The 26,295-nt window shown below is 38.2% G+C and overlaps 1 protein-coding gene across 42 annotated transcripts in view; it reads left to right on the forward strand.

The window, feature by feature from the left end:
- The window catches only part of NEK11 (NIMA related kinase 11), a 328,327-nt gene that overhangs the window by 204,843 nt on the left and 97,189 nt on the right, over positions 1 to 26,295 (forward strand). For all 42 annotated transcript variants that reach the window (XM_024928044.4, XM_057301902.2, XM_063602926.1 and 39 more), the window contains one exon: positions 12,185 to 12,245. In XM_024928044.4, coding sequence (XP_024783812.1) covers positions 12,185 to 12,245 — 61 coding nt within the window. The remainder of the gene's footprint in view (positions 1 to 12,184; positions 12,246 to 26,295) is intronic.

Below are 26,295 nucleotides of genomic sequence, written 5' to 3' on the forward strand. Positions count from 1 at the left end.
CCCAGACTAGAGTGCAGTGGCATGATCTCTGCTCACTTTAATTGAGGAAAGTTAGTTTCTGAGAGAGATGTAGACTTCCTGTGGTCACGTAGCTAGGCAAGGATCAGACTCATGCCTCAGGCCCACATCAGTCACATTCTCAAGTCAATGTTTTTGCTACTATAGAATATATATTGACCTAGAATGGACTTGGCATAAGGGAAACAGAAGTGTTGCCAAGTCCATTCTAGGTCAGTATACATTCTATAGTAGCAAAAACAATACACAGTAGAGCAATTTGTATAGATTAGCAAAAAATAGAGTAATTTGTATAGAGTAGCAAAAAAAATTACACAATAGAGTAATTTGTATTAGAGACAGGTAATTACAACCCCATTTGTTTTCTTCCAGTAATTCAATATAGTTTCTCCTTCCCCAAAGGTGATGAATGTGGACTCTTCCCTTTCAGGTTATTTTCATTAGCAACATACAAATTACACTACAGAACTCAGTCATGGTCAACTTTGTGAATTGAGAGAGACCTGCTGCCATCTCTCAGATTGGCCTCTTCTCCCCTTTCCCTGGTCTTGCCCTGGACCTCTGAGTGTGCCAGGGTCTGCTTAGGTGGTCATCACACAAATGCCTTCTATGTGTGTAATCAGATCAAAGTTGATTCCCCTTCCTTTAGATGGAGCCAAAGTCACATAGTTATTTTGATGAAAGAAGTGCTTTCAAAAAGAAACACAGCCATGGACTTCATTGAGATTGATTGCTGAGTTCTTTGTGCCACCCATGACAATCTTTTTAGTAGCAGTGTCTCCAAAGCAGTTTTATTAAGCACCTAATTGCTGACGATTGCCAACTGTTTCTCTGCTGTGATAAGCACAGCATCAATAAAACCTTTATCACAAGCCATTATCATATTGTTGATGGCTCCTCTGCCAAGTCTGTGGTCACTGAATTGGAGCCAGCATCTTAGATCTCAGGAGAATTGAGTTTATAGCTGCCATCATAACAGGGTTCTCCACAACACTTGTGCAACCTGTCACTAAAAAGTGTTTTATGTGCTCTAATGGACATAGCTTAGGGCTGCAGGCTGACGAGTGTTTTCACAGACTCTTCTGTCTTTCCTTTGCTGCCTTGACTATCATTTTTCTCTCCAAGACTAATAAATGGCTCAGATGCATCCAGTAATACACATACTAGGTGGACAATAATGACTCGACACAAATCTTCCTTGGAAGGGCTTTGTTTAATGAATGTGGCTGTCACTGAGGCTTGTTTTAAGAAGGCTCTTCAGGACTATGGTGTTTGTTCTTCCTAAGATGAAAGGCGGCAGAGTTCCACTATTCCAGTTAATTCTGAAGTTCTCAATGCTTTTTCCCCAAATCATTCAGAGGTTTTGAAATTCTTAGGAAAAACAATTGATTTTCTTCTTGGAACATTGTCCCAGGGGCAGAGAACTGGATATGCGATAGGCAAGGCCTGAGATTCTGCTGAGGACCCTTGGATCTGATTGTCATGACGGTAGGTGCCTCCAAGAGTTCCTGCTGTTAGTCGAGTCATTAGTTTAATCAGATCATAGTAATGATAACAGTAACAGCTAGTATTTCCAGAATCTTCATTCTATGCTCGGTACTTTGCATGCTGTGTCAGTTCAGGTACTCCAGGAAGCAGGTGATGAGACAGAATTAGAAATAAAAAGGAAATTCCTATCAAGTAGGTGGGAGGAGTCTTAAACCATACTGATATATTTGAGGGGAAGGAAGGAAGGAAGGAAGGAAGGAAGGAAGGGTTGGTTGGATGAGAACCTCAGACTGCAGTGCAATTCTGATAAAACCTTGGCAGGCAGGCTGGCAGGCAGGAAGGAAGGTAGGGAAGGAGGGAGGGAGGGAGAGAGAGAGGGAGCAATTGGATGGGAGCCTCAGGCTGCACTGCATTTCTGAAAAAGGTTTGGCCCTGTCAAGAGGGAGCGCAAGGTGTGTTGCTGGAGTCCAGCACTGCGAAAGAATGGCCTGGCCCTAACTTCCCCATAGTGCTTATATTGCCTGGGAGTTGCCTGGGAAGAGCAGGGCCTCAGCGTGGACCCTGCATTGCATCCCGAAGGTGTTGTAGCCGAGGGCTGTCAGATCACTAGGCTCCTTGCAGCAGGGTCTATCTTGAAGGGACTTGTAAGTGGCATATCTCATGGCTGTCACAGGTGTATTATTTCATTTAATTCTTGCAACAACTCTGATGCATATATTCTAGATGAACTGCATCAAACTAGAATTTAACTGGCTGGAATTCAAATAAGGGAGAAGGCAGAGATAAAGGAGAAGGTGAAGGTAGGAGAAAGGAAGGGATCATGAGTTAGGGATTTCATGTGACTTTTACTGAATGCTCCAGAGTCAAAATGAGCTGAGAGATATAAATCCAGTCCCTCTACTGCATCTCAGTTCTTGCATCTCTCAGATTGTAAGCCTCTTGTTGCTTTTAATTATTGTTGTAGACTTCCAGTATTTAAGATACATATTTTTCACACAATCTAGTCCCTAAGTGCAAATCAGCTATTTCATTTGCTCAAAAAAGAAACAGCAGTGGAGGATATTTCAAGTGCTGACTTTAAAACCTAGGTCCCTTGAAAGATACTGTTTGTGACATCCTAACTTCACACAAGAGGAAACTGAGGCATAAGGAAATTAAGTTACATCTCCAAGACCACACAGCTAGTAAGTAGCAGAACTGGACTGTATGAATTTATTTTTAGCCTCTGCTTTATACAGTCTTTCCTCTGCACAACAATTAGAATTGCTTCTCCTCCACTGATGATAGAGTAAATGCATTAGATGCAAGGGAATAACTGCAGGGCCATTGCATTATCTGGTACTCTGGCAAGACCTTTTTACTAAACAGAATGACTGTGCTATGTACAAGGCAAAATTTAAACCAGTTCCAGGAAGAGTGCTGAGTTATGAAAAGTAAAACAAAAAAGACCCAACATCTCTCATCTGTTATAGGATACAGATTTATCTCCTCCTACTATGTCCTTTTCTTTTTTAAGATAAGTTGCCAGAACTGTTGAGTCCCAGTAGTGGGACTTATTTGCCTGTTATTTTTGCATGATCTGACCTAATTAATTTACCTTCATACTTGGGAAGAAACACTTTTTGTCTTAAATCGACCTTAGAGGTCATCAGTTCTAAAAAGCAGACTCCCAGCTGTTTCAGATTGTCGATCATTTTTCCATTAGCATTCCGCTGGCCCGCGTCCCAGGCTGTAAAGCCATCAGCCTTGCTACAGTGTTAGTGGATACTCCCAGTTTGGTGTGTCATTCCTTCTAGGTGATGGGCCTTCTGTAGACTGTGTGTTGCTCAAAGGAGAGACTTTGAGGTGACAATTTCCACCCCTACCCCCCATCCCAGCCCTCATTTCCGTCATGATTCTTCCCCCTTCTCTCTCTCCCATTTCTTGTCCAGATCAAAGCATAGCTCATTGCTAGTCATATTAGGACCAGTCAAACCTTGCTGTGGAATACAGCACAGTGGGGTTTTTTTTTTTTTTTACATTATATCACTTACTTCTCTTAACAATTTGATATACTATTCTTTTTTTTTCTTCTGGCCTTTATTTTATTTTAGGTTCAGGGGGTACATGCGTGAGTTTGTGGGCTTTGTAGGAGGCTTAGACATTAAGTCTTTAAAATTAGGTCCATTATAGGGTTTAGGATCACACCTACATTTTTCACCCCAATACCAAAGCATGGAGAAAAAGGAGAAAGGCAACAGGGTGAAAAAAGGGCAAAGCAAATCTGAGCAGGAATGCAAAGTGTCTGAGTGTTCCCTTCAGTGTGAAGATGGAGAGGTCACCAGCCCCACAGTCTCCCTTGTTGGTGGCTGATCAGAGGTCCACAGGTCAATGGGCAAATAAAGGGACGGTGACCTTCACTGTGAGATGCCCTGTGCTCCGCTGTGCTGCTCCTGGAACTTTGGGGTGAGAGTGGTGAGACACAGCTGATAAGAGTAGTTGCAATGGACCCTCTAGTGCTTTTCTCTCCAACAATCTTCTCCCTCCACTACCCTACATTAATCCCTATTTCCCTAGCTATCATCAGAGCTGAGGTGCCCTGACCATATGGTGCACAGAAACCCTGCAAAAAATATGAAAACCATCCTAAACAGTGTTGGCAAACAAAAATACAAGTCCCATCCAACTGTTTTGTGATCAGAAATTTATTTTAATTTTCTGAATATTTCATTCACCTAGACAGGGAGAGTAAATACCATTTCATGGTGTCCAGCCTGGGAGGAAAGGGTTGTGACACATGGGGGCCATTGTTGGGGGTGCATTGTTCCCACATAACCTGGTAATCTGAAGGCACAGGGGTCTATGTCATCCCTGGGAAAATACCAGTCATAATAAGACAGAGCTACCTTGCAGCATCCAGGTGTTGTGCCAAACCCTTTACATGCCTTATCCCATTCATACTCACAGCACTCAATGCAATTAACATCTCTCACCCATTTACAAATGAGAAGACTATGAAACAGACAGAATAACTAATTTGACCTAAGTTACCCCATCCAATGACAGAGCTGGGGTTTAAACCAGCAAATATTTGTTGTACCAACTATTAGGAATTTGGAGTAAGTATAGAACTTAATGTAGAAGTTGGTAAAGGAGAAGAAAAGGAGATGCTTGGGACCTAAGTGACAGCTCCAAAGTGTGTGAAAATGGACTATGAGCTGATGATTTAAAATCATGTTTAAATCACAGGGCTACATTTTTCACTTACTCTGTGGGATTTAAATAAAAGTAAAGCTAGAACTAGAGTTAAAAATAGAAATCTGCAATAAACAACTGTGTATCACAATGACTATCTTTTGGACTGAAAAATTCTTGTCTTTTTGTGGCAATAAACCTCCCTTAAATTGCAGGACTTTCTTCTCTAGGCTATTGTATGTATAGAGTGGAAAGAGATTAAGTAGTTAATAAAGAGCAAGTGGAAGGATTGATTAGAGGTAGCTTTTCTTTCACTGTGCTGGAATTCTAGAAATGGATTGTTGCAGAGGGAGTACAGGCCTCACCAGTTCCTGGAAAATCCATTGCCCTGTTTTGGGTAGGTGTTACGTTGCCATTCTATCAGCCCTGCTTTTTTTTTCGTCTCTTTATCCTTTACATTTCTAAACCGTAATTCTAAATGTCTTAAGAGTTCTGTCATTGGATACCTATGAATGTCTTTGAAACCCTAAAGCAATCCCACAGGCATTGACTTGCCGAGAACCTGGGCATTAATAAGAGACAGCTGCAGTTAGAAGGTTTTAATAATGCAGAGTAAACAAGGCATTAGCAGTGAAATGTGGACACGTTGACAGTCACGTTTCAGCAATTCGGAATTCAGTGAAAGAGGCTTTTAGTCTTATGGGAGCTGTGGGGGCTTGTTGGCAGTTTGAGTTTTGCAGATGTGGCTCTGTGTTCCTATCACCGCACACACTTTAAGGCAGAAGGCCACCATCAGTAGTGTGATAGGAGTTACGATATTAGCTTCCTGATTTCAGGGAAGCCCTCACAAAGGTGCCATCAGCTCTGTCCTATGGCTTTGTGCTAAACGGCATCTTCTGCCTTCCTATGAATTATGAATGCATATAAGCAAGGGCTTGGCTTCTAATGAGTTCAAGCTGAGTTGTGAAAGGTACATCTGAGTGTGAAGAAGATGGATAAGGTCACCTTGGTGTTTTGGTTTCTGTAACTTAGTGACATTTTCCAGGGCTGTTCTGGACACCATTTGTGGGAGAGTAGATGATAGTTTAAAAATGCAACTTGGAGAAAAAAGTAGGTGGGGCTGGGTACATTGGCTCATTCCTGTAATCCTAGCACTTTGGGAGGCTGAGGTGGGAGGATTGCTTGAGCTCAGGAGTTTGAGAGCAGCCTGGGCAACATGGTGAGACCTAATCTCTACAAAAAAATTTTAAAATAGCTGAGCATGGTGGCATGGTGGCACTAAGCTACTTGGGTGGCTGAGGCAGGAACATCACTTGAGCCCAAGAGGTTGAGGCTGCAGTGAACAATGATTAAGCCACTGTACTCCAGCCTGGGCAACAGATGAGACCCTGTCTCAAGAAAACACTTTTAAAAATGCAACATAGATGAGTTACTTTTTGGGTCATTCATTTATGCATCACATATTTGAATGGTCTAAGCACTGGGTATATGGTAGTGAACACAATAGACATAGTTCTACCTTCATGGGATCTCACTCAGCCTTACATATTTACATAGTATTTATTGATTGACAGCTCCTAAATGTGTGCCTTCTATTCTTCAGTTCTATTTTCGCAGAACTCTAGACTTACATATCCAGTCTGCCTGGGAGTGGGGTTAGGAGTCTCTAATAGACATCCTGAAATAAGCTTGTACGAAAGAACTCTAGACTCACATATCCAGTCTGCCTGGGAGTAGGGTTAGGAGTCTCTAATAGACATCCTGAAATAAGCATGTACTAAAGTTAAGCCCCTCATATACTCTACCCTCAGTCCAAATTAGCTCCTCCTGAGCCAACCTCGACTGACATCCTTTCACTCACATTCATATCCAATCCATAAGCAAAACCTATTGGCTTGACCTTTAAAGTATACTTGGAATTTGACCACTACTTACTACCTGCATTCCTACTGCGAAAGCCATCATCACCTTGTCATAGCTTCTTACTGTTCTCCTACTAACCCTCCGGTCTCATTCAAAGCAAAGAAAGGCTTTTCAGTACTTCATCATCATCACCTCACTAAGCCCCTCTCTTCCATCAACACGAGAATTGTCCTCACTCACTCCACCCCTGTTATATTGGCTTCTTTCCAGTTTCTGGAACACACCAAGCATGTCCCTGCCTTTGGGAGCCTTGAATGCTCTTCCCGCCAGATACACAAATGATTTGCTCCCTCCCTGTCTTCAAGTCTCTGTTTATATGTCATCTTATCAGGGAGGACTCTGACCACCTTATATGAAATAGCTTTCACTGGACTGAGAATCCCCTCTTTCCTCTCCTACTTTATTTTCTTCCATAGTCTTTATTGCCGTCTGAGTGGCCACTATTGCTTATTCTTTTATGGCCTGTCTCCCTCTACTAGAATGAAAGCCAGTAGAGCCGATATTCTATTTTTTTTCACTGCTATATTCCCAGCACCTTGAACAGTGTTTATCACAGAACAAATACTTAGTAGATATTGTGGAATACATGAATGAATGGATGCAGTGTACAGTCTAGTGGTACAGGTAGCCAATTAGCCAGGACACAAACAAAGAAGTAAGAGCAACTAGAAAACAAAGAAGCTGAAGTGATAGAGGAATGGGCATTTGGGGTTTAGGGAAGACCTACTAATAAGGGAAGTCAAGGAGAATTTCTAGAGATTGACTTTTCAGCCATGACCTGGAGGATGGAAAGGAGCCAGCCCTTGATGGGACAAAAGGGAACTGGGAGAAGAGTGCTTCACAGAGAGGGAACAGAGAGTGAGGGAAAGCTCCAGGTCATGAAAACACTGGGCACGTTCCAGAAACTGCATAGTGAGCAAAAAGATCATAGTGAGCAAAAAGATCTTGGGGATGATAGAGATATTCTTTACCTTGCTTTAGGTGGCATATACACAGGTGTATACATTTTTGAAAACTCATAGAATTGTACCCTTAAGATCTTGCATTTCACCATGTGCAAATTTTATCTCAATAAAAATAATGCATCATTAATAATGACATCAAAAAAAGAAAAACTACAAAAAAACTACAACAGAGTGGCAATATTCATGTAGATAGATGAGCTCTATAGGTCCGCAGCCTGCATTGAGGCCACTTCCTGGCTGCTTGTGGACAGTGCCTGGCCACAGCTTCAAGAAGGTCTGGATACACTCAAATGAAGCCTCTCAGGAAAAAAAAAACATGGGTCCAGAGTGACTCTGGGTGAGGAGGGAAGAGGAAGAGGGTTTTGTATGATTTGGTGGGATTTACTTCTCTATGGGATGGCTCTGAGAGAAGAGGTGACCAAGAGGTGAAAGAAATCAGCCCCTTTATACCCTAACATCTGTTGACATAAGGTTGACTGAGGATGTGCCTGGGGTCTGAGCAAGATGAAGCTCAGCTGAGCACTTCTCCTAGCTGGGGCTATGATAGAAGGTTATGCGTACTCTACTCTATATATACATTTATAGGTCTATGCCTGCTCAGCATTGTTTGGCAGATGGAGGACATGGTGTCAAGCCTGGCAGCACAGCATGAAAGCATGCATGCATCCATTCTCACTCAGAGCAGCTTTCAGCCACTGGAAACATAAAACACTTCTGTAGCTCTGAACCCATCTATGTGTGTGTTGATATGTGCCAAGCCTTCTCTAGATATGCCTTCGGGAGTCAGTATAGCCTACCAGCCAGGAGAGTGCTGAGGGTGCTAGATGTAGACAGATGGCTGAGTTTTCACACCTTCAAGGTGAAGGAGCAGTGAGCAAAAGAATAACCTTTTGGGAGACTCTCAAGAACATCTAAAGATAGATATGCAATCTCTAAGGGACTGCTGGTGCTCAAACTGAGCTCTCATCCCAAACTAAGTTCTTGTGGCAGCTAGGTAGCTTTCATTCATTCATTCATTCATTCATTCACACAGTCACAATTCATTTGTTACCAAACAATATACATAATATTATATATAGTTATCATTTTACAGATATCATTCCCTTAGTTATCCATTCAGCTTCAATGAGAACTGTGTAAATGGTTTTCACTTACCTAACTTTCAAACAAAACTCTGTCATTGGTTTTTCATCTCCAACTCTTTAAGTTTCAAACTTGGTCAATATTTTTCTTAACGAAATCATTTATCTATTGTTTTTAGTCAATGTAATTTTTTTTTCCCTTTAACTCATTTAGCGAGAGCAAGTTCACTGTGGATAGTGGAGGAGGGAAGAATATGGCATCTTATGTCTTTAAGCCTTGCCTTCCTCTGGCTCCTTTCTCAGAATCTTTATCCACAGAAAGGCTAACTGTTCTTAGACTTGGGAAAAACAAACCTCTTAGAACTAGGCTTCTCCCATGAGTGGGTTTTTATTGGTTTGTTCCCTAATAGGTGTGGCAAAACCTCTTTCCTACCTTGCTGCACCTTTTTCACTGGAGTTGGCTGCAGCTTGGACAGTACACCACAACCAGAGTCTCTTGGATAAGTGACTGTCAGCAACAGCTTGAGAAACAAACTGTCAGAAAAGGATTATTTTTCTCCAAATGGGAGGCTAAGGCTTCATCTCTCTTCCTTGTCTTTGTATACATTTGACACACAATTGGTTTTTGTGGTTGTTGTTGTTGTTGTTGTTAGAAACAGGGTTTTATTTTTGAAAACAGAAAAAGCAAACAATATTTTAAAAATACAGTCTATCGATGTCGTCATATTTCGCTTGGAATACACAAGAATGCAGTGACCGAAATGTCTGTTCTAAAAACATAAACATTTTCTTATATCAGTTCCAACCCCTTTTAATTTAATAAATATTTTCTGAATGAAATACAACTGGATAATGAAGTGACACCGTTTTTTTCTTGTGAATTGAATCTTTCATTATGACTAGCTCTAAGTGAGGAGATCATCTGGATTATTTTGTCAAACAACTGCCTGATAACTAAATGAAGATCTACATGGAGTGATTTTTACAATCCTGTGAAGACCCCATCTGACTTTCTCCTTTGAGATTGCCTGCTTGCTGCTGCCTAAACTTTTCCTATTAGAAATTAACTCCTCTGATATGAGGTCATATGCCTTATGAAATACAAATATCCTGAGAGAGATAACACATAAACTTTATCAACCATTTTTGGTTTTAATGGACCTGTCATATCTCTTCTTGACAGAGAGCATATTTTAATAGATAGGAGAATGAAAATAAATATGAAGGCATATATTAGCTCCTTGTGAAGAAAATATACTCGTTGGGAAGTGTAGGAGTGTAGAGAAAAGAGTAAGAGCAGAGAAAGAAGAGGGTTTCTAAATTGTCATATTCCTTGACCCAATAATTCTATTTCTGATGGGCCAACCTAAAGAAATAACAATAAACATGAAACAAAGATGTATGTGTAAAGATAGTCATTGCAGTATTCTTTAAAACAAAATAAAATGAAAGCAATCTAGATGTCCAATGATAAGGGTATGGATAAATACATATGATATGCCTTTAGGGAGCAATGGTCCAGCCATTAAAATTATGCTTCTGAAGAATTTTTAATAGCGTCAGAAAAAAGTCTGAACAATATTGTACATTTTCTGTTTGGAAACAGAAAAACCAAACAATGTTTTTAAAATGCAATCTATTGATGTCATCATATTTGGCTTGGAATACCTGAGAATGCAGTGACTGAAATGTGTGTTCTAAAAACAGAAACATTTTTTATATCAGTACCAACTCCCTTTAATTTAATAAATTTAATATTCGAAACAATATTGTACAACAGTACATTGTACTGTTTTTTGTGTATTTTATGTATAGATACACATACTGTACATATATAGTATAATCTCAAATATCTAAAAGATAGGCATGCATATAGCATACATATATAGTATGATATGAAATATCTAAGAGGTAGATGTATATAGAAAAGACTGACTATATATGTTTATGTGTGTGTGTTTGTATTAATAGCAGTGGGATTTGGGGTATTTATTTTCTTTGATAATTTTCTATATTTTCCAGGTTAAAAATAAATGGGAATTGTTAGAGAAAACATTATTTTCAATATTTGTATATTGACATTGTCTAAAAAGGGAGATTCCTTCAGATATGATAGTTTTTTCCTGTGGCTGCTAGGCAGGCATTGATAGTTATCATGTACTTCATGGATCTGACTGGACCTTTTGAGAACAGCTACCATTCCTCCATAAAAGCAATGTCTAATTCATTAGTGAAATGACTGCATAGGTTTCTGAAAAAAAATGTGGGCATTTGACTAAACTTGAATCTGTGGGACAGTTTTTCAGAATTGAATCTTACAAGATATTCCTCATGCCTCTAAGGCATGTTATTATAATGGAGGGGTTTGTGGCTATGGAGGAAGGAGACTTGAAGAACATTTAAGTTCATCAACAAAGAAGCCATTGTTATTTTCACAGCATTTGAAAATCTGGCTTCCCAGCACTTGGCTGAGATGACTGAAGGCTGGTGACACTGTAATTTGGCATCTAGCAAGATGCAGTTACTCTCTCAGGCCACTTAGCTCCAGTAAAGTTCAATTTAAATTATGAAACAGGGAAGAAATGCAAAAGTTCCAATCAGCAGCATAATTCTCAATCACGCTGGCCATAATATGCTCCTGAAAGATGTTTTCTTTGACTGAATCTTTGCTACGCCCGGCTGATTTTTGTATTTTTAGTCAAGTCGGGGTTTGACCATGTTGGCCAGTCTGGTCTTGAACTTCTGACCTCAGGTGATCTGCCCACCTTGGACTCCCAAAATGCTGGGATTACAGGCGTGAGCCACTGTGCCCAGCCATAAATTCTTAATTTTCCTTAGTATAACCACAAACCTGAAAATAATTAATACTTTTCCCAGATCATTAGGATGCTGTTTTGGATTATTTCAAGCCTGCTTGGTGGAGGACAGATTTATTTTGTATTGAAGACAATATTTTTAATCAAATACAGTTCTGTGATTTCCCCAACCGTTATGGGGGAAGTCTGACTCTTAATGAGGGTTAAGGTAAATGACGAGTGGTATTCTTAGATTTAGCACTCCTTGAAGACCATACATTTCCAAAGAAGAGCTAGTTGTTCTCCAAGGGAAAAAATGCATTAGATTTCTGCTGTATTGACTAAATTGTAAATTGAATAAAATATTTCTTTTATTCTAATAGCATTTACTATATTTATAGATTTAATATGTATTTATTATAGATAATTTGGAAAAGACATAAGCACACGAAGGAGACAATAAAGATCACTCATAATTTAACCTTTTAGTCAAAACCACTGCTAACAATTTTTTGTATGTTTTTGCCATGAGAGATAGAGCAATAAATCTAGAGATTGTTATGGAGAGAGTGATGTAGATATACATAAAGTTATTTTTCTTTTTAAAAATAGGATTATACTGAAATAATTTTGGAACCAGATTTTTTTTCCGCCTAAATGTAGTGAGAACATTTTTCCATGTTATTAAGTATGCTTCTACTATACAGGGAAAATAAACATTTCTCCCTTATTTTGACAGGACAGTGATATCGAAGCGTTGGCCAGGTGTTTGGAAAATGTCCTGGGTTGCACTTCTCTAGGTGAGTAAGTTCCTTTAGGCTTCAAAATACATTGACAGCTACTGATTATCTTGGAATAACTTGGAAGAAATCTTACAGGTGTTTAAGTCTGATATCTTAGTATAACAGATGAAGAAACTGAGGCCAATAGAAATTGAATGTCTGACCCAAAGGCCAGGAAACTCAAAGAAAAATTGCTTATTATTATTGTAAGTAACTCTTAGTCTCCAAGGATGAAATAATTGAAATTCAGTGGTCCCTTGTGATCAAATGGCAGCCTAGCAGTGCATAATAACAAGTTTGTGCAGTTTCTGGAAAAAGGAACCTCCCTACCTAACTTGTCCTTTAGAAGCAGAGAGCACAGTACATTCAGTTAAGCTGGGAGGACCATCACTCCGAAGGTCAGTCAGTTATTTGAAGAGATTTGGTCTGAAAAACGAAACTAAAACTTGTTTAGCATTGTCAGTCTCAATAAATAGGATTGCTATGCTTCAGGGATAAAGCCCTATTTCTTAGTTTCTTCTATTTTTTTTTAATCTGAGAAGCCTAACTGTGATACACTCTAGCACTAGATGATAAACAGTGACACAGAGTATTCTTACTAGATGAAAAGGGCTGAGATATTTTTTTCTTCTAAATTTGATTACAAGTTTTTATTTAAAAAATTTAAACTCTAAACCAAAAGCAATCTCTTCAAAGGGAATGGCAGGGTAAAAACAAACAATTAAGTTTTCAGGTGGGCAAACATTCACTCTTTTATTAGGAGCTTTATGCACAATTTATAGCCTTTTTCTAGCTTATTCCACATCTCCATATGGGAAGCTTCAGTCATAACATAGGTCTTTGATTTTCTCACCTGACCATCACCCTGTGATCTGTTTAATTGTATATCAAATACACTTATTTGATGCATTTAACATTTAACAAGTACATTTAACATCAAAGCATGACTTAAGACCAGGAAGGCTTTTTCCTCTCTAGACCTCAGATTAGATGACTAATTTTCAATCTAGGCTCCTTAGAGACCTCCAGGATGAGGGGTTGGGGGTACTAAGCAGCATGAGAACTGAAGCTGTGTCTGTACTGCTCATCTCTATTTTTCCAGAGTCTAACACTGTGTCTGGTGCAGCAGAGGCTCTAAAAATATTTTAAAATATTTGTGGTTGAAGGTGGTGGCTCACACCTGTAATCCCAACGTTTTGGGAGGCTGAGGTGGGAGGATCACTCGAGGTCAGGAGTTTGAGACCAGTCTGGGCAACATAGCAAGACCCTGTCTCTAACCAAATTTTTAAAAATTCAGCCAGGCATGATAGCCTGTGCCTGGAGTCCTAACTCCATGGGATGCTGAAACTAGGAGATTCCTTGAGCCCAAGAGATTTAGGCTGCGGTGAGTTGTGATTATACCACTGTACTTCAGCCTGGGTGCTAGAGTGAGACCCTATCTCAAAAATATATATTATTGTTATAATTTCTATAAAATAAAGGGGTACAGTGCAGTTTTCTTACACACATATATTGCACAGTGGTAAAGTCTGGGCTTTTGGTGTAATCATCACCTGAATATGGTACATTATACCCATTAAGTAATTTTTTTATCCCTCACCTCTCTCCCAACTTCCCACTCTTCTGAGTCTCCAACGTCCGTTACTCCACACTCTATATCCATATGTACACATTATTTAGCTCCCACTTATAAGTGAGAACATTGGTATTTGACATTCTGTTTCTGAGTTGTTTCACTTAAGATAATGGCCTCCAGTTCTTTCTATGTTGCTGCAAAATTCATGATTTTATTCTTTTTTTGTGGTTGAATAGTATTCCATTGTGTGTGTGTGTGTGTGTGTGTGTGTGTGTGTGTGTGTGTGTGTACTGTTATCCAATCATCCTTTGACGGACACTTAGGTTAGTTCCATATCTTTGCTGTTGTGAATAGTGCTGCAATAAACATAAAAGTGCAGGTATCTTTTTGATATAATGATCTTTTCCTTTGGGTATATACCCAGTAGTGGGATTGCTAGATTGAATGGTAGTTCTTTGAGCAATCTCCATACTATTTTTCATACAGGTTGTACAAATTTATATTCCTACCAAAATACTGTATAAATGTTCCTTTTTCTCTGTATCCTCATCAACATCTGTTATTTTTTGTCTTTTTAGTAATAGCCATTCTGACTGGTGTAAGATACCTTCTTGTGGTTTTAATTTGCATTTATCTGATGATTAGTGATGTTGAACATTTTTTCATATGTCTTTTGCCCATTTATGTCTTCTTCTTTTGAAAAATGTCTGTTCATGCATGTCTTTTGCCCACTTTTTATTCGAGTTACTTGGGGTTTTTTTGTTTTTTGTTTTTTTGTTTGTTTGTTTGTTTTTGGTGATGGTTGTTTGAGTCCCTCATAAATTCTGGATATTAGTCCCTGCCAGATTGATAGTTTGCAAATATTTTCTCCTGTTCTGCAGATTGTTTGTTTATGCTGTTGATTTGTTTCTTTTGCTACACAGAAACATTTTAGTTTAATTAAGTCCCATTTGTCTATTTTTGGTTTTGTTGCTTATGCTCTTGTAGTCTTAGTCATGAATTCTTTGCATAGACCAATGTCCAGAAGAGTTTTCCCTAGGTTTTCTTTAAACAAAAAAATTTTTTTTATTCCAATAGGTTTTTGGGGAACAGTTGGTGTTTGGCCACATGAATAAGTTCTTTAATGGCAATTTATGAGATTTTGGTGCACCCATCACCCGAGCAGTGAACACTGTACCCAGCGTGTAGCCTTTTATCCCTCACCTCCCTCACCCTTTCCCCACAAGTCCCTAAAGTCCAAATGTATCACTCTTATGCCTTTGTGTCCTCATAGCTTAGCTCCCACATGAGTGAGAATATAGGATGTTTGGTTTTCCATTCCTGAACTACTTCACTTACAATAACAGTCTCCATTTCCATCCAGGTTGCTGCAAATGCCATTATTTCATTCCTTTTTATGGCTGAATAGTATTCCGTGGTGTGTGTACCACATGTGTATGTGTATCACATTTTCTTTATCCACTCATTGATTGATGGACATTTGGGCTGGTTCCATATTTTTGCAATTGCAAATTGTGCTGCTATAAACATGCATGTGCATCTTTTTCATATAATTACTTCTTTTCCTCTAGGTAGATACCTAGTAATGGGATTGCTGGCTCAAATGGAAGATCTACTTTTAGTCCTTTAAATAATTTTCATACTGTTTTCCATAGTGGTTGTACTAATTTACATTCCCATCAACAGAGTAAAAGTGTTCCTTTTCACTGCATCCATGTCAATATCTATTATTTTCTGATTTTTAAAATTATGGCCATTTTTGCAGGAGTGAGGTGGTATCACATTATGGTTTTTATTTGCATTTCCCTGATACTTAGTGATGTTGAGCATTTTTTCATATGCTTGTTGGCCATTTGTATATCTTCTTTTGAGAATTGTCTACTTATGTCCTTAGCCCACTTTTTGATGGGATTTTTTTTTTGTTTTCTTCTTGCTGACTTGTTTGAGTTCTTTGTAGATTCTGAATATTAGTGCTTTGTTGGATGTATAGATTGTAAAGGTTTTCTTCCACTCTGTGGGTTGTCTGTTAACTCTGCTGTTTATTTCTTTTGCTGTGCAGAAGCTTTTTAGTTTAATTAAGTCGCATCTATTTATCTTTGTTTTTTGATGCATTTGCTTTCACGTTCTTGGTAATGAAGTATTTGGCTAAGCCAGTGTCTACACGGATTTTTTCCGATGTTATCTTCTAGAATCTTTATGGTTTCTGTCTTACATTTAAGTCTTTGATCCATCTTCAGTTGATTTTTGTATAAGGTGAGAGATGAGGATCCAGTTTCATTCTTCTACATGTGACTTGCCAATTATCCCAGCACGATTTATTGAATAGGGTGTCCATTTCCTACTTTATGTTTTTGTTTGCTTTGTTGAATATCAGTTAGCTATAAGTATATGGCTTTATTTCTGGATTCTCTATTCTGACCCATTGGTTTTTGTGCCTGTTTTTATACCAGTACCATGTTGTTTTGATGACTATGGCCTTATAATATAGTATAGTTTGAAGTCAGGTAATGTGATGCCTCCAGATTTATTCTTTTTTCTTAGTCTTGCTTTGGGTATGCAGGCTCTTTTTTGGTTTCATATGAATTTTAGAGTTTCTTTTTATAGTTCTGTGAAGAATGATGGTGGTATTTGATGGGAATTGCATTGAAGTCATTTTCACAATGTTGATTCTCTCCACCCATGAGCGTGGGATGTGTTTCCATTTGTTTGCATCATCTATGATTTCTTTCATTAGTGTTTTGTAGTTTTCCTTGTAGAAATTTTTCACTTATTTGGTTAAATGTATTCCTAGGGTTTTTTTTTTTTGTAGCTATTGTAAATGGAATTGCCTTCTTGATTTGGTTCTTAATGTGATTGTTATTGGTGTACAGAAATGCCATAGATTTTGGTATGTTTATTTTGTATCCTGAAATTTTACTTAATTTGTTCATCTAATCTAACAGTTTTTGGAGAAGTCTAGTGTTTTCTAGGTATAAGATCATATGATCAGCAAACTGAGATAATTTGACTTTCTTTTTTCCAATTTGGGTGCTATTTATTTATTTTTCTCTTGCTTGGTTGCTCTGGGTAGGACTTCTAGTACTGTGTGGAATAGGAGTAATGAAAGTGGGCATTCTTGACTTGTACCAGGTTTAGGAGAATTGCTTTCAACTTTTCCCCATTCAGTATGATGTTGGCTGTAGATGTGTCATATATGGCCTTTATTATTTTGAGGTAGGTTTCTTCTATGCCTCATTTATAGAAGGTTTTATCATGATAGAATACTGACTTTTTTCAAATGCTTTTTCTGCATCTATATAGATGATCATATGGTTCTTAAAAAATTTATGTGGGTACATAGTAGGTGTTTGTGTTTATGGAGTACATGAGATTTTTTAAATAGGCATACAATACATAATAATCATATCATGGAAGCTGAGGTTTGGGTCTGGAAAAATGCTTGGGGCACTTCCTGGAGCCTTTCTTTCTTACAGCCTGCCAGCCTTTCTCCAAGTTAGCACCAGGGCTGGTGAGGGACAAGGTGCTCTTCCATGGCCTGGATTGCATGGTCCCCCAGTGGAAAGCTGGATCACAGAGAAACAGTCTCTCTCACTCTCCCATATTAGGGCTTTACTCACAGTTCTCAGTCAGTTGTTGGCATGCAGGCTGTCTACCCATCCTCTCTTCACTGGGATCTTTCCTTTTCCAGTGAATTCCTCTGTTCTTTCTTGAATAAAAGATTATAGTGTGAATCTCTGTGCACTATTTTGCTTTTTCCATGTGAAATATTTAAAAATATTTTTAGGAGAAATTAGATGCAGACCCTGTTCTTTTACCAGTTTCAACCAAAATTATCTTCACTCTTATCTGTTTTATAAATTGAATTTCTATAAAAGATTGTGTCTGGAAAAAGATAGATTCCACTGCTAAAAATTGAAATAGCACTGATTGAATAGTTAATATCCAAATTCCTTTCTAGGCTGGGTGTTATTTTTTTTCCTTAAAGAAATGAGCATTAGAATCATGGAGTAAAAATACACATTTATCTCTGCTTGAAGTCCCACTAACATGACAAAAAAGGAAAAAAGCTAATATAAACCTACAGAAAAAAAAGAGAACATAAGAGGAGTTGGAAGCAGATGAGAGCTTTAGTGAACTTGAGAAAGATATAAAGCAGATAGATGAGTGATAACTGATTTAGAAAACAGAGAAAGCTGAAAGCTAAGTGCCTAAGATGTATATAGGAAAGAAGGGAAGGTAAGGTGTAGGCTAGGAGAAGCAAGGCAACTGAACCTACAGAATCTCATAAATGCTTAAGATTTGGAGGCCTCAACTACCGCTGAAGGCACGGTATAGGTGAAGATTAAAACGGGAAGATTGGTTGACAGTGTGCGTAAGGAGAAATAGACCCCAGGTGCCTTTCTCTCCACTGGCACAGCCACAATATTCCTCTCCACAGTCAAGACAGAAGAAAATAGACTCGATTTGGTGGAACATTGAATCAGGAAGGTTCTGGATTTAGGGACACCAAAGGACAGGGTGATGTGATGTGATGAAAACAAAGAGATGAGTTGAAAGTCTTCATATTAAGTTATGAAACCCCCAGATACCATTCCTTCTTGGCTTCTGAAACACTGGAAGAACAGCATGGACTCCTTCAGGTTCAGAAAAGCATGGACTCTTTAAAAGATATCTCTCTGACAGCATTTACCAGCCTGAGAATCCTAAGGATGTTAACATTTCCTCAGCAAAATGGTGGGAATGAGCGCTACCAGTTGACAATCTCTGAATCTGCAGAAAGAGCTTAAACTGACTTTTAATTTTTCACACTTAAATGTGAACATGTAGCAATGCAGTAGCCAGTATCTGAGGAAATCTAACCAAAAAGAGAAATCAAGACAAAAATATACAAAGAACTCAGGAAACAGACAATGTAGGCAAGAAAATAAAAATTCAAAAACTGTGTATCCACAAAAGTTTTTTAAAATAAAAAATTAAAGAAACTATATTAAAATTCTAAAAGACAGCAGAGAAAGTATTACCTCTGTGAAGCAAATCATACAGAGAATAAGAAAGAGCTCTTAAAGTTATAATTTTAATGGCAGAAATAAAAATTCAGTAGAAGGTTTGGAAGATAAAAGTGAGGAAATTTACCAGAATATAATTAATAGATGGTAAGAAAACAAAGTGATTCATCTACGTGATTCAGCACCTAACAAATAGAAATTCCAGGAAAAAAGAACAGAAAATGAAAAAAATTATCAAATAAATAAGAAAAATATCTAGAGAGAATCAAACAGACCACTTATCAAGTATCAGAGAAAAGAGTGGTGTCTTATTTTTCAACAATACCTAAAAGCTAGAAGATAATAAAGTTTGAACCTACAAATATTTATCTATCCAAACTATCAATCAAGTGTGAGAAAGGAAGAAAGACATTTGCAGGCATCGAATATCAAAAATGAGGTCTGAAAAATATCTACCTCCCATGACTTTACTTAGGAAGTTCCTAGAGGATATGCTTCATCAAACCTAAGAGTCAATCAAGAAAGAGGAAGACATGAACTTCAGGTGATAGGAAATCCAATATAGGAGAGAGGTTAAGGGGATTCCCAGAATGAGAGTAAAGAAAGGTCACTGAATGATAGGTGGGCAACAGGCCTGGGAAACAATCCATTCAGACTAGAATGAGTCAGAGAATTCCAAGGGGTAAATAAATATCTCCTAGAGAGGAATGGAACTAATGGATAACCCATTTGGATTTTATCATAATGAGAGGAGTTTGCAGTTCCTTTGGTGAGTTTAGGGATGAATTAGAAGTTATTAGAAAACTAAACAAAGTGAAAAATCCAGGGCAATTATGAACTCCTGGAAAAACAAAAAGTCATTTTTTAAAAAGAAAATGTAATCTGCACACACTGAGTGCTTAGCTGTATACAATATTTGCATAGTCATAATAATTTTTTTAAATGTGATGTAACTATATTGGAAAGATGGAGGGAAGAAAAATATTTGTAAGCGTATGTGTGCATCTGTGTGTGTGTTTATAACAGAGAGAGGAAAGAAAGAACAAAATTAACATTCCCTATTTATAGTAGGAAGTCCAAAACAGATTGTCTAAAACAGAAAAGTTAAAAAAAAAAATAGTTGTATAAACATGTGCTATAGAGAGATAAAGGTAAATACAAAAAAAAAAAAAAAACAAGTTAAAGAGTAGAATATGGTTGACTTTGGAGACTGGAACTTGAAGGTGAGGCAGGAAGCTTTCTTGTTTTTAACATTAAAAGCTTTGACTTAAAAAAGTACTAGGTACATGAATTCTTAGATTAGAAGTCAATTTTTAAAAAGAGGTAAGTGTTGGAAAGCAAAGAGCCCAATTCTGCCCTCCATTACTTTAGTGTGCCTGCTATTAAGGCTGGATTAAGACTTTTGGACACTTTGATTTCTGAGAAGATTATAGTAAACTAAATTTGTAAATTAAAAAGAAACTAGATTATAAAATAAAAAATACATATACCCCGAAGTTATAATAGCTTCTTTTCAGATTATCTGATTGCAAGGTTCTGAATACGTTAATTAAATGTATTTTTCAGTTTTGGATACCTTTACTCTCTGCTTATGTCCTGGCATCTGCTGGGATGATTTATAGGACATTTCAGTGTTCATTCCATGTAACTGCTAAAGTGCTTGCTGCCCAAAACTGTGCAACACAGGAAGCCCCTTAACCCTTCTACTGCTTCTTATGACTATGATGACCCCTTATTGTGTGTGACCTCTTATGTTACCAGAACAGTAGAATTTAATTAATGCTGCTGCTGAAATGGAAGGAGTTCTTTGATTATGGCTACAGACATTGAGATGATGGGAGCACATGCTTTTGAAATACCTGTCTGGTGTGGAAACTCATAGCAGGACCCTCATTACACATGAGAACTTTATTGCTTTCAGGACTGCAAGAACTTCCCTGTCATTATATAGAAATCATGAAGACAATCCCATCACATAGTCTTATAAGGGTCTAACATTGCCCAGGTAGCTGGTGTCTGCTTTGTTCCTATTACATTTTTGGGAGGCCCACTAACTGTAATAATAGTTAGAGCTTATTAATCATTGTGGTTGTTAATATATGTCAGAATGTTAACAGGATCCGGGGACAATTTAAGCTTAAGTATGTCAGAGTATAAGCTTTTTCACTTCAAAGTGAAACCTCTGTGAATTGAACTAGGCTTTACTCATGCTCATTATCTGCCTAGGCACTTTGGTAATGCACCTGCCTGCAGAGCATGTCAAGATATGTATGTATCTTCTACAAACATCTTCAAGAGCTTCTTCTATCTCTTAACCAGAGAAGAAAGAAAAACAGACATACACATGTTCTTTCTGGTAATTTCAACCAAGAAATTTTTAACTTCGAAACCCTGAAAATGCTGTGTGTAGTGGCTTGGCCCCATTCCTGACCCCGATTTAGTTTGAATTCTACTTGGAACAGGGACAGTGATATTTTTCTTTCTTACATCACAGATGAGTGGACTGAATGAATGAGTTAGCATCTGTGTGGCTTCAGGAGATCCTGAAGATGACCTTTTGCATTTCAAGTTCAGTGTATTAGTCTCCTTTATAGCATCAAGATCAGATTAAAGCCTTGAGATCAGTGATTTTCACACTTGAGCATGCATCTGAATTACTTAGAGGGCTTAAAATACAGGTTTGGTATGTGTCCAAGAATTTGTATTTCTGACAACTTCCTACATGATGCTGATGCTCTGGGTCCAGACTGCACTTTAAGAACTATGGCTTTATAATCTTTAAGCCTTGAAAGGATTATCGTGCACACTCACCCCAATTTATAATTCAAACAGAACAATACTAAAGTGTAAAATAAAAATTTTATTTCCAAAAATTATAGAGAACTTAAAAGCTTTAAGCTAAAATGAAATGTTTTCTTCCTAGATTTTTTTCCTCTTTCTTTCTGTGATCCTGTCCTGTGTGATGGGCTATCTGGCACTGTGTATAAGAGTTACTGAGCTTCCTTAGAAGTGGTATTGTATTTCTGCCTGATCCTCAGCATCCACATCAGGCATTTAGAGAGCTCATGAAGGTTCAAGGCATTGCATAAAGAGTTGGATATTGAGACTCATTTAGAATATGGTCCTTGTCATGAGGTGGGCTCCTGGACAGATCAGTGCAAAGTTTTGTGAAAGTACCAGGGAATACCTACTAGGTGCTTTTTCCATACATGGAAAACAAATTGTCTTACATGAAGGCCCCTCATTTACAAAACCCTAAATTCCCACCAAAATTTCCCATGGGATACAAGAAGCAAGACCAGACATGAACAGGATATTAAGTGATTCTAGGCAGAATTAGGAGAAAGAAAGAGGGAAGAAATGAAAAGGGAACAGAAAAAAAGTCCAGAATGAGGGCATGGGGAATAGCCAATAATATAGCCAATAGCTATTTTACTGAGGGCAGATACTTTGAAACATGACATTTCAGTAGTTGAAATTTCTATCCTTGATTTCTTTTCCTCTTCTTCCTTCCCTACAAATGTTTATAAAGTTTGCATTATAAGCCAGATGTCACAGATAGAGTGGCGAAGAAAACAAGTCCCTGTCTTAATGATTTCCCAGTATAGTCAGGGAGGCAGATAATTACAGAATACTGTGATGAGTACATCATACACTGTGAATAAGGCAAATGTGTGTTGGGTGTGTACTGGGGTATAACCCCAGTGCAATGTACAATATCCCTGCTACAAAGTATATTAACTTCAATGAAACCATAATGCATGTGTATTAAGTGAATTAATGATTGGTGAGTTTCTCTTTTAGCTATGTAAACTTGATTACTGGAACTTCTTTCTAGTTAACACCAATATACATAATGTTCTTTGCTATGAGTATGCTAATTAGAGTAATTAATAATATTGTTAAAGGGATTTATTTATATTACAAAGTCTTTTCCTTGCCACCTCCCCTTGCTACACATGGATCAAATGGAGCTGTCTGGCAAGGTAGCAGACATGTAGCAGGTTCTCCGTAAGTTGTCACTAATCCTGAATCTGTTGCGTTCTTTGGAGTTTTAAAGAAGTTGTAGAAATTTAAATTTTTCATAAGACATAAATCTCTATAAGACATAAACAGAAGGGATAAGGGAAAACAGATATTGTGGAACCACATCAAAATGATCCAAGTGGCTTATAATCCAGAATATCCCTTCTCTCTTCCAATGAAAGTGGTCGCAATGTGTCAGTAACCAAAGTAAAACAGTATGTTGAAATCTCTGTGAGACTAGCATGAGAAATTTTTTTCTGTCAAGGTGAAAAACACAATAGTGCAAGATTAACTGACTTTAAGTCATCACCACACTTAATGGCTTAAGAGTTTGAAGAGCTTAAGCAAGGGAAGTTTCTAAGGGATTCAGAAGCCCTGATGATTTCTCTGGTCTATATCAGTGTTACTGTTTAGCAGAGATTAAGGAATTATTACCAAAGTTCTATGGAAGAATTGAGGGGTAACAATTTTCAAACAGCAAAACTGATCAGACCTATTAACACATTAAAAGAATCTTAATGGGAAGTGAGGTTTTGGAGCATCTGTGAAATTCTAATTACTTCTGAAACAACATCCAGTTTGGATGTACAAAGCCTTTTTATAAATATAGTTTACCAAGGACATGTATAATTCTGCTGATAACTTTTCTCAGCTAGAAGTGCAGCTAATTTGGCTGGGCACAGTGGCTCACATCTGTAATCCCAGCACTTTGGGAGGCCAAGGTGGGTGGATCACCTGAGGTCAGGAGTTCAAGACCAGCCAGGCCAACATGGTGAAACCCCGTCTCTACTAAAAATACAAAAATTAGCCAGGCGTTATGGTGGGTGCCTGTAATCCCAGCTTCTCAGAAGGCTGAGGCAGGAGAATCGCTTTAACCCAAGAGGTGGAGGTTGCAGCAAGCCAAGATCACGCCACTGCACTCCAGACTGGGTGACAAGAACAAGACTCCATCTAAGAAAGAAAGAAAGAAAGAGAGAGAGAGAGAGAGACAGACAGACAGACAGAAAGAAAGAAAGAAAGAAAGAAGGAAAGAAAGAAAGAGAGAAAGAACAGCTAATTTCCCAAACATTTAAGAATGTTAAAGTTTGTAGATTACCTTGGCTCATAATGTAGTTACTAAGATATGGAGACAGAATTTTCATTTCCAAGAAGTTCAAAGAAAATGAAGTTAGAGGTCATCTTCTGTCTTTCTTACTGAGCAATGATGATCCTAAACAGTTACTGTAGTAACATGTGATCTGTTATCTGAGTAGTAATAACACATACCCAGTTCTACATTTCAAGTCACTGCTTTCAAAGCACTCTCCTTGTTTGTTAAAGGTGACCTTTTCAGATCATACTTTTAAAAAATAAAACAGTGGTATCCTAACCCACAGGATGAGATTCAAACTCCTAACCTGGCACACAAGATTTTTTTCTGGCCTTGGCCCTATACATCTAGGTTCATCAATCCCTTCCTCACACCTTACATTCCAGTAGCACCAAACTTCTTGATATTTCCGTGAATATACTCAGTTGTTTCACACTTCTGAGCTTTCACACTGCTTGATCCTTTCTGGAGAATGCTTCCCCTCCCGACTGCTTGGCAGCTCTACTTCTATCTTTCTATTCATTCATTAAGTGATTATTGAAAAAAAAGTTGTATGCCATACTATGTGTTGGCCTCTGAGAATATTACAGTGAACACAACCTTGCCCTGCCCTCACAAATACCAGAATTACAAACCTTCTACTTCTCTGTAAAGCTTTCCTTGGGTTGCCAACTGATTAGACCATGTCCAAATAAGGCAAATGCCCAGCTGTAACCAATAAAGCTGGTTCTATACCTCACTTCCATTTTCTATCGATAAATGCTGCTTGCCTGCAGAATAGAGTTCTCCAAACCTCTTGTGGTTCTGAGGGCTGTCCAATTCATAAATCATTCTTTGCTTAAATAAACAGTTAAATTTGTCTCCAAAGGCTGGGGAGGAGAGAAGAGAGGAAGACAGGAAGAGATTGGCCAATGAGTATAAAGTTAAAATTAGATAGGAGGAGTAAATTTCGGTATTCTATTGCACAGTTGGGTGACTGTGGTTAGCAATATCATATTGTACATTTCAAAATGGCTAGAAGAGAAGATTTTGGATGTTCTTACCACAATGAATGATGAATGTATAAGGTGATGGATATGCTAAATACACTGATTTGATTTTTATACAATGTATACATTTATCTAAACACCACATTGTATCCCATAATTACATACAATAATTATGTGTCAATGAAAACAAAATTTAAAACATTTTTAAGAGATTTAAGAAATTAATTTGTTCAAAGTTAATCTTTTAACCCTAAGTTCTAAAAACTTACTGTAACATAGGTCTTCTACAAAGACTATGCACCAATATAGTGATTGCAAAACTGGTTTTAAGGTAAATGCAGAAATATTTTTTATGTATCTGTTTCTTATCCTGACCTACCATAAAAGCTCAATGCCTATATTGGTCCTCTATGGATGCATAACAAATTACTGAAAAACATATGGGCTGAAAACAATGATAATCATTTATTACCTCTCATAGTTGCTGTAGGTCATGAATTTAGGAGGGCGTAACTGGCTGGTTCTGGCTCAGGGTCTCTCATGAGTTTGCAGTTAGCTATCACCCAGGGCCACAGTCATCTGAAGGCTTCACTGGGGCTGGAGATTGCATTTCCCAGATGACTCACACAGCTGGCCTCAGATCCCTTCCAAATTGGCCTTTCCACAGAGAATCTTGAGTGTCCTCAAGGCTAATAATGTTAGATACTGGGCACAGTTTTTAGACTGACCAATATTGCTGCCTTGGGAACCTGGATGTGGCTGATGTTCCTACCGCAAACCTGCCTGGATGGACTTCATGTGGTCTCTGCTTCTTCTCATTATCAATTTTTTTTTTTAAGACAGGGTCTCACTCTATTGCCTGTGCTGGAGTACAGTGGCACAATCATGGCTCACTGCAGCCTTGACCTCCTGGGCTCAGGGTAATCCTCCCGCTTCAGCCTCCCATGCAGCAGGGACTACAGGCATGTGCCACTATGCCTGGCTAATTTTTTTTTTTTGTATTTTTTGTAGAGATGGGGTTTTGCCATGTTGCTCAGGCTGGTCTTGAACCCCTGGGCTCAAGTGGTTCACCTGACTCAGCCTCCCAAAGTGCTAGGATTACAGATGTGAACTACCATGTCCAGCCAAATTCATCTTACTGGCAGAGGCTGGTCATATTTCTACACCCTAATTACATGGGAGACTGGTAAGTTAGTCTTCAGCATTCATGGCTTTAATGGGAGCCAGGCTCTGTCTCACAAAGTAGAAGATTCCCCTTACAAGGGAAATGAGAATGTAAGGCCAAAAATAACAAATATTTACTATATTAATGAGCTCCACTGTTGTAAGGATAGAATTTTAGGAATAACTAGAGATGTGAAAGGAGAGATGGCCCTTGCGG

This window comes from Pan paniscus, chromosome 2 (assembly GCF_029289425.2).
Source record: "Pan paniscus chromosome 2, NHGRI_mPanPan1-v2.0_pri, whole genome shotgun sequence".
NCBI lineage: Eukaryota > Metazoa > Chordata > Mammalia > Primates > Hominidae > Pan > Pan paniscus.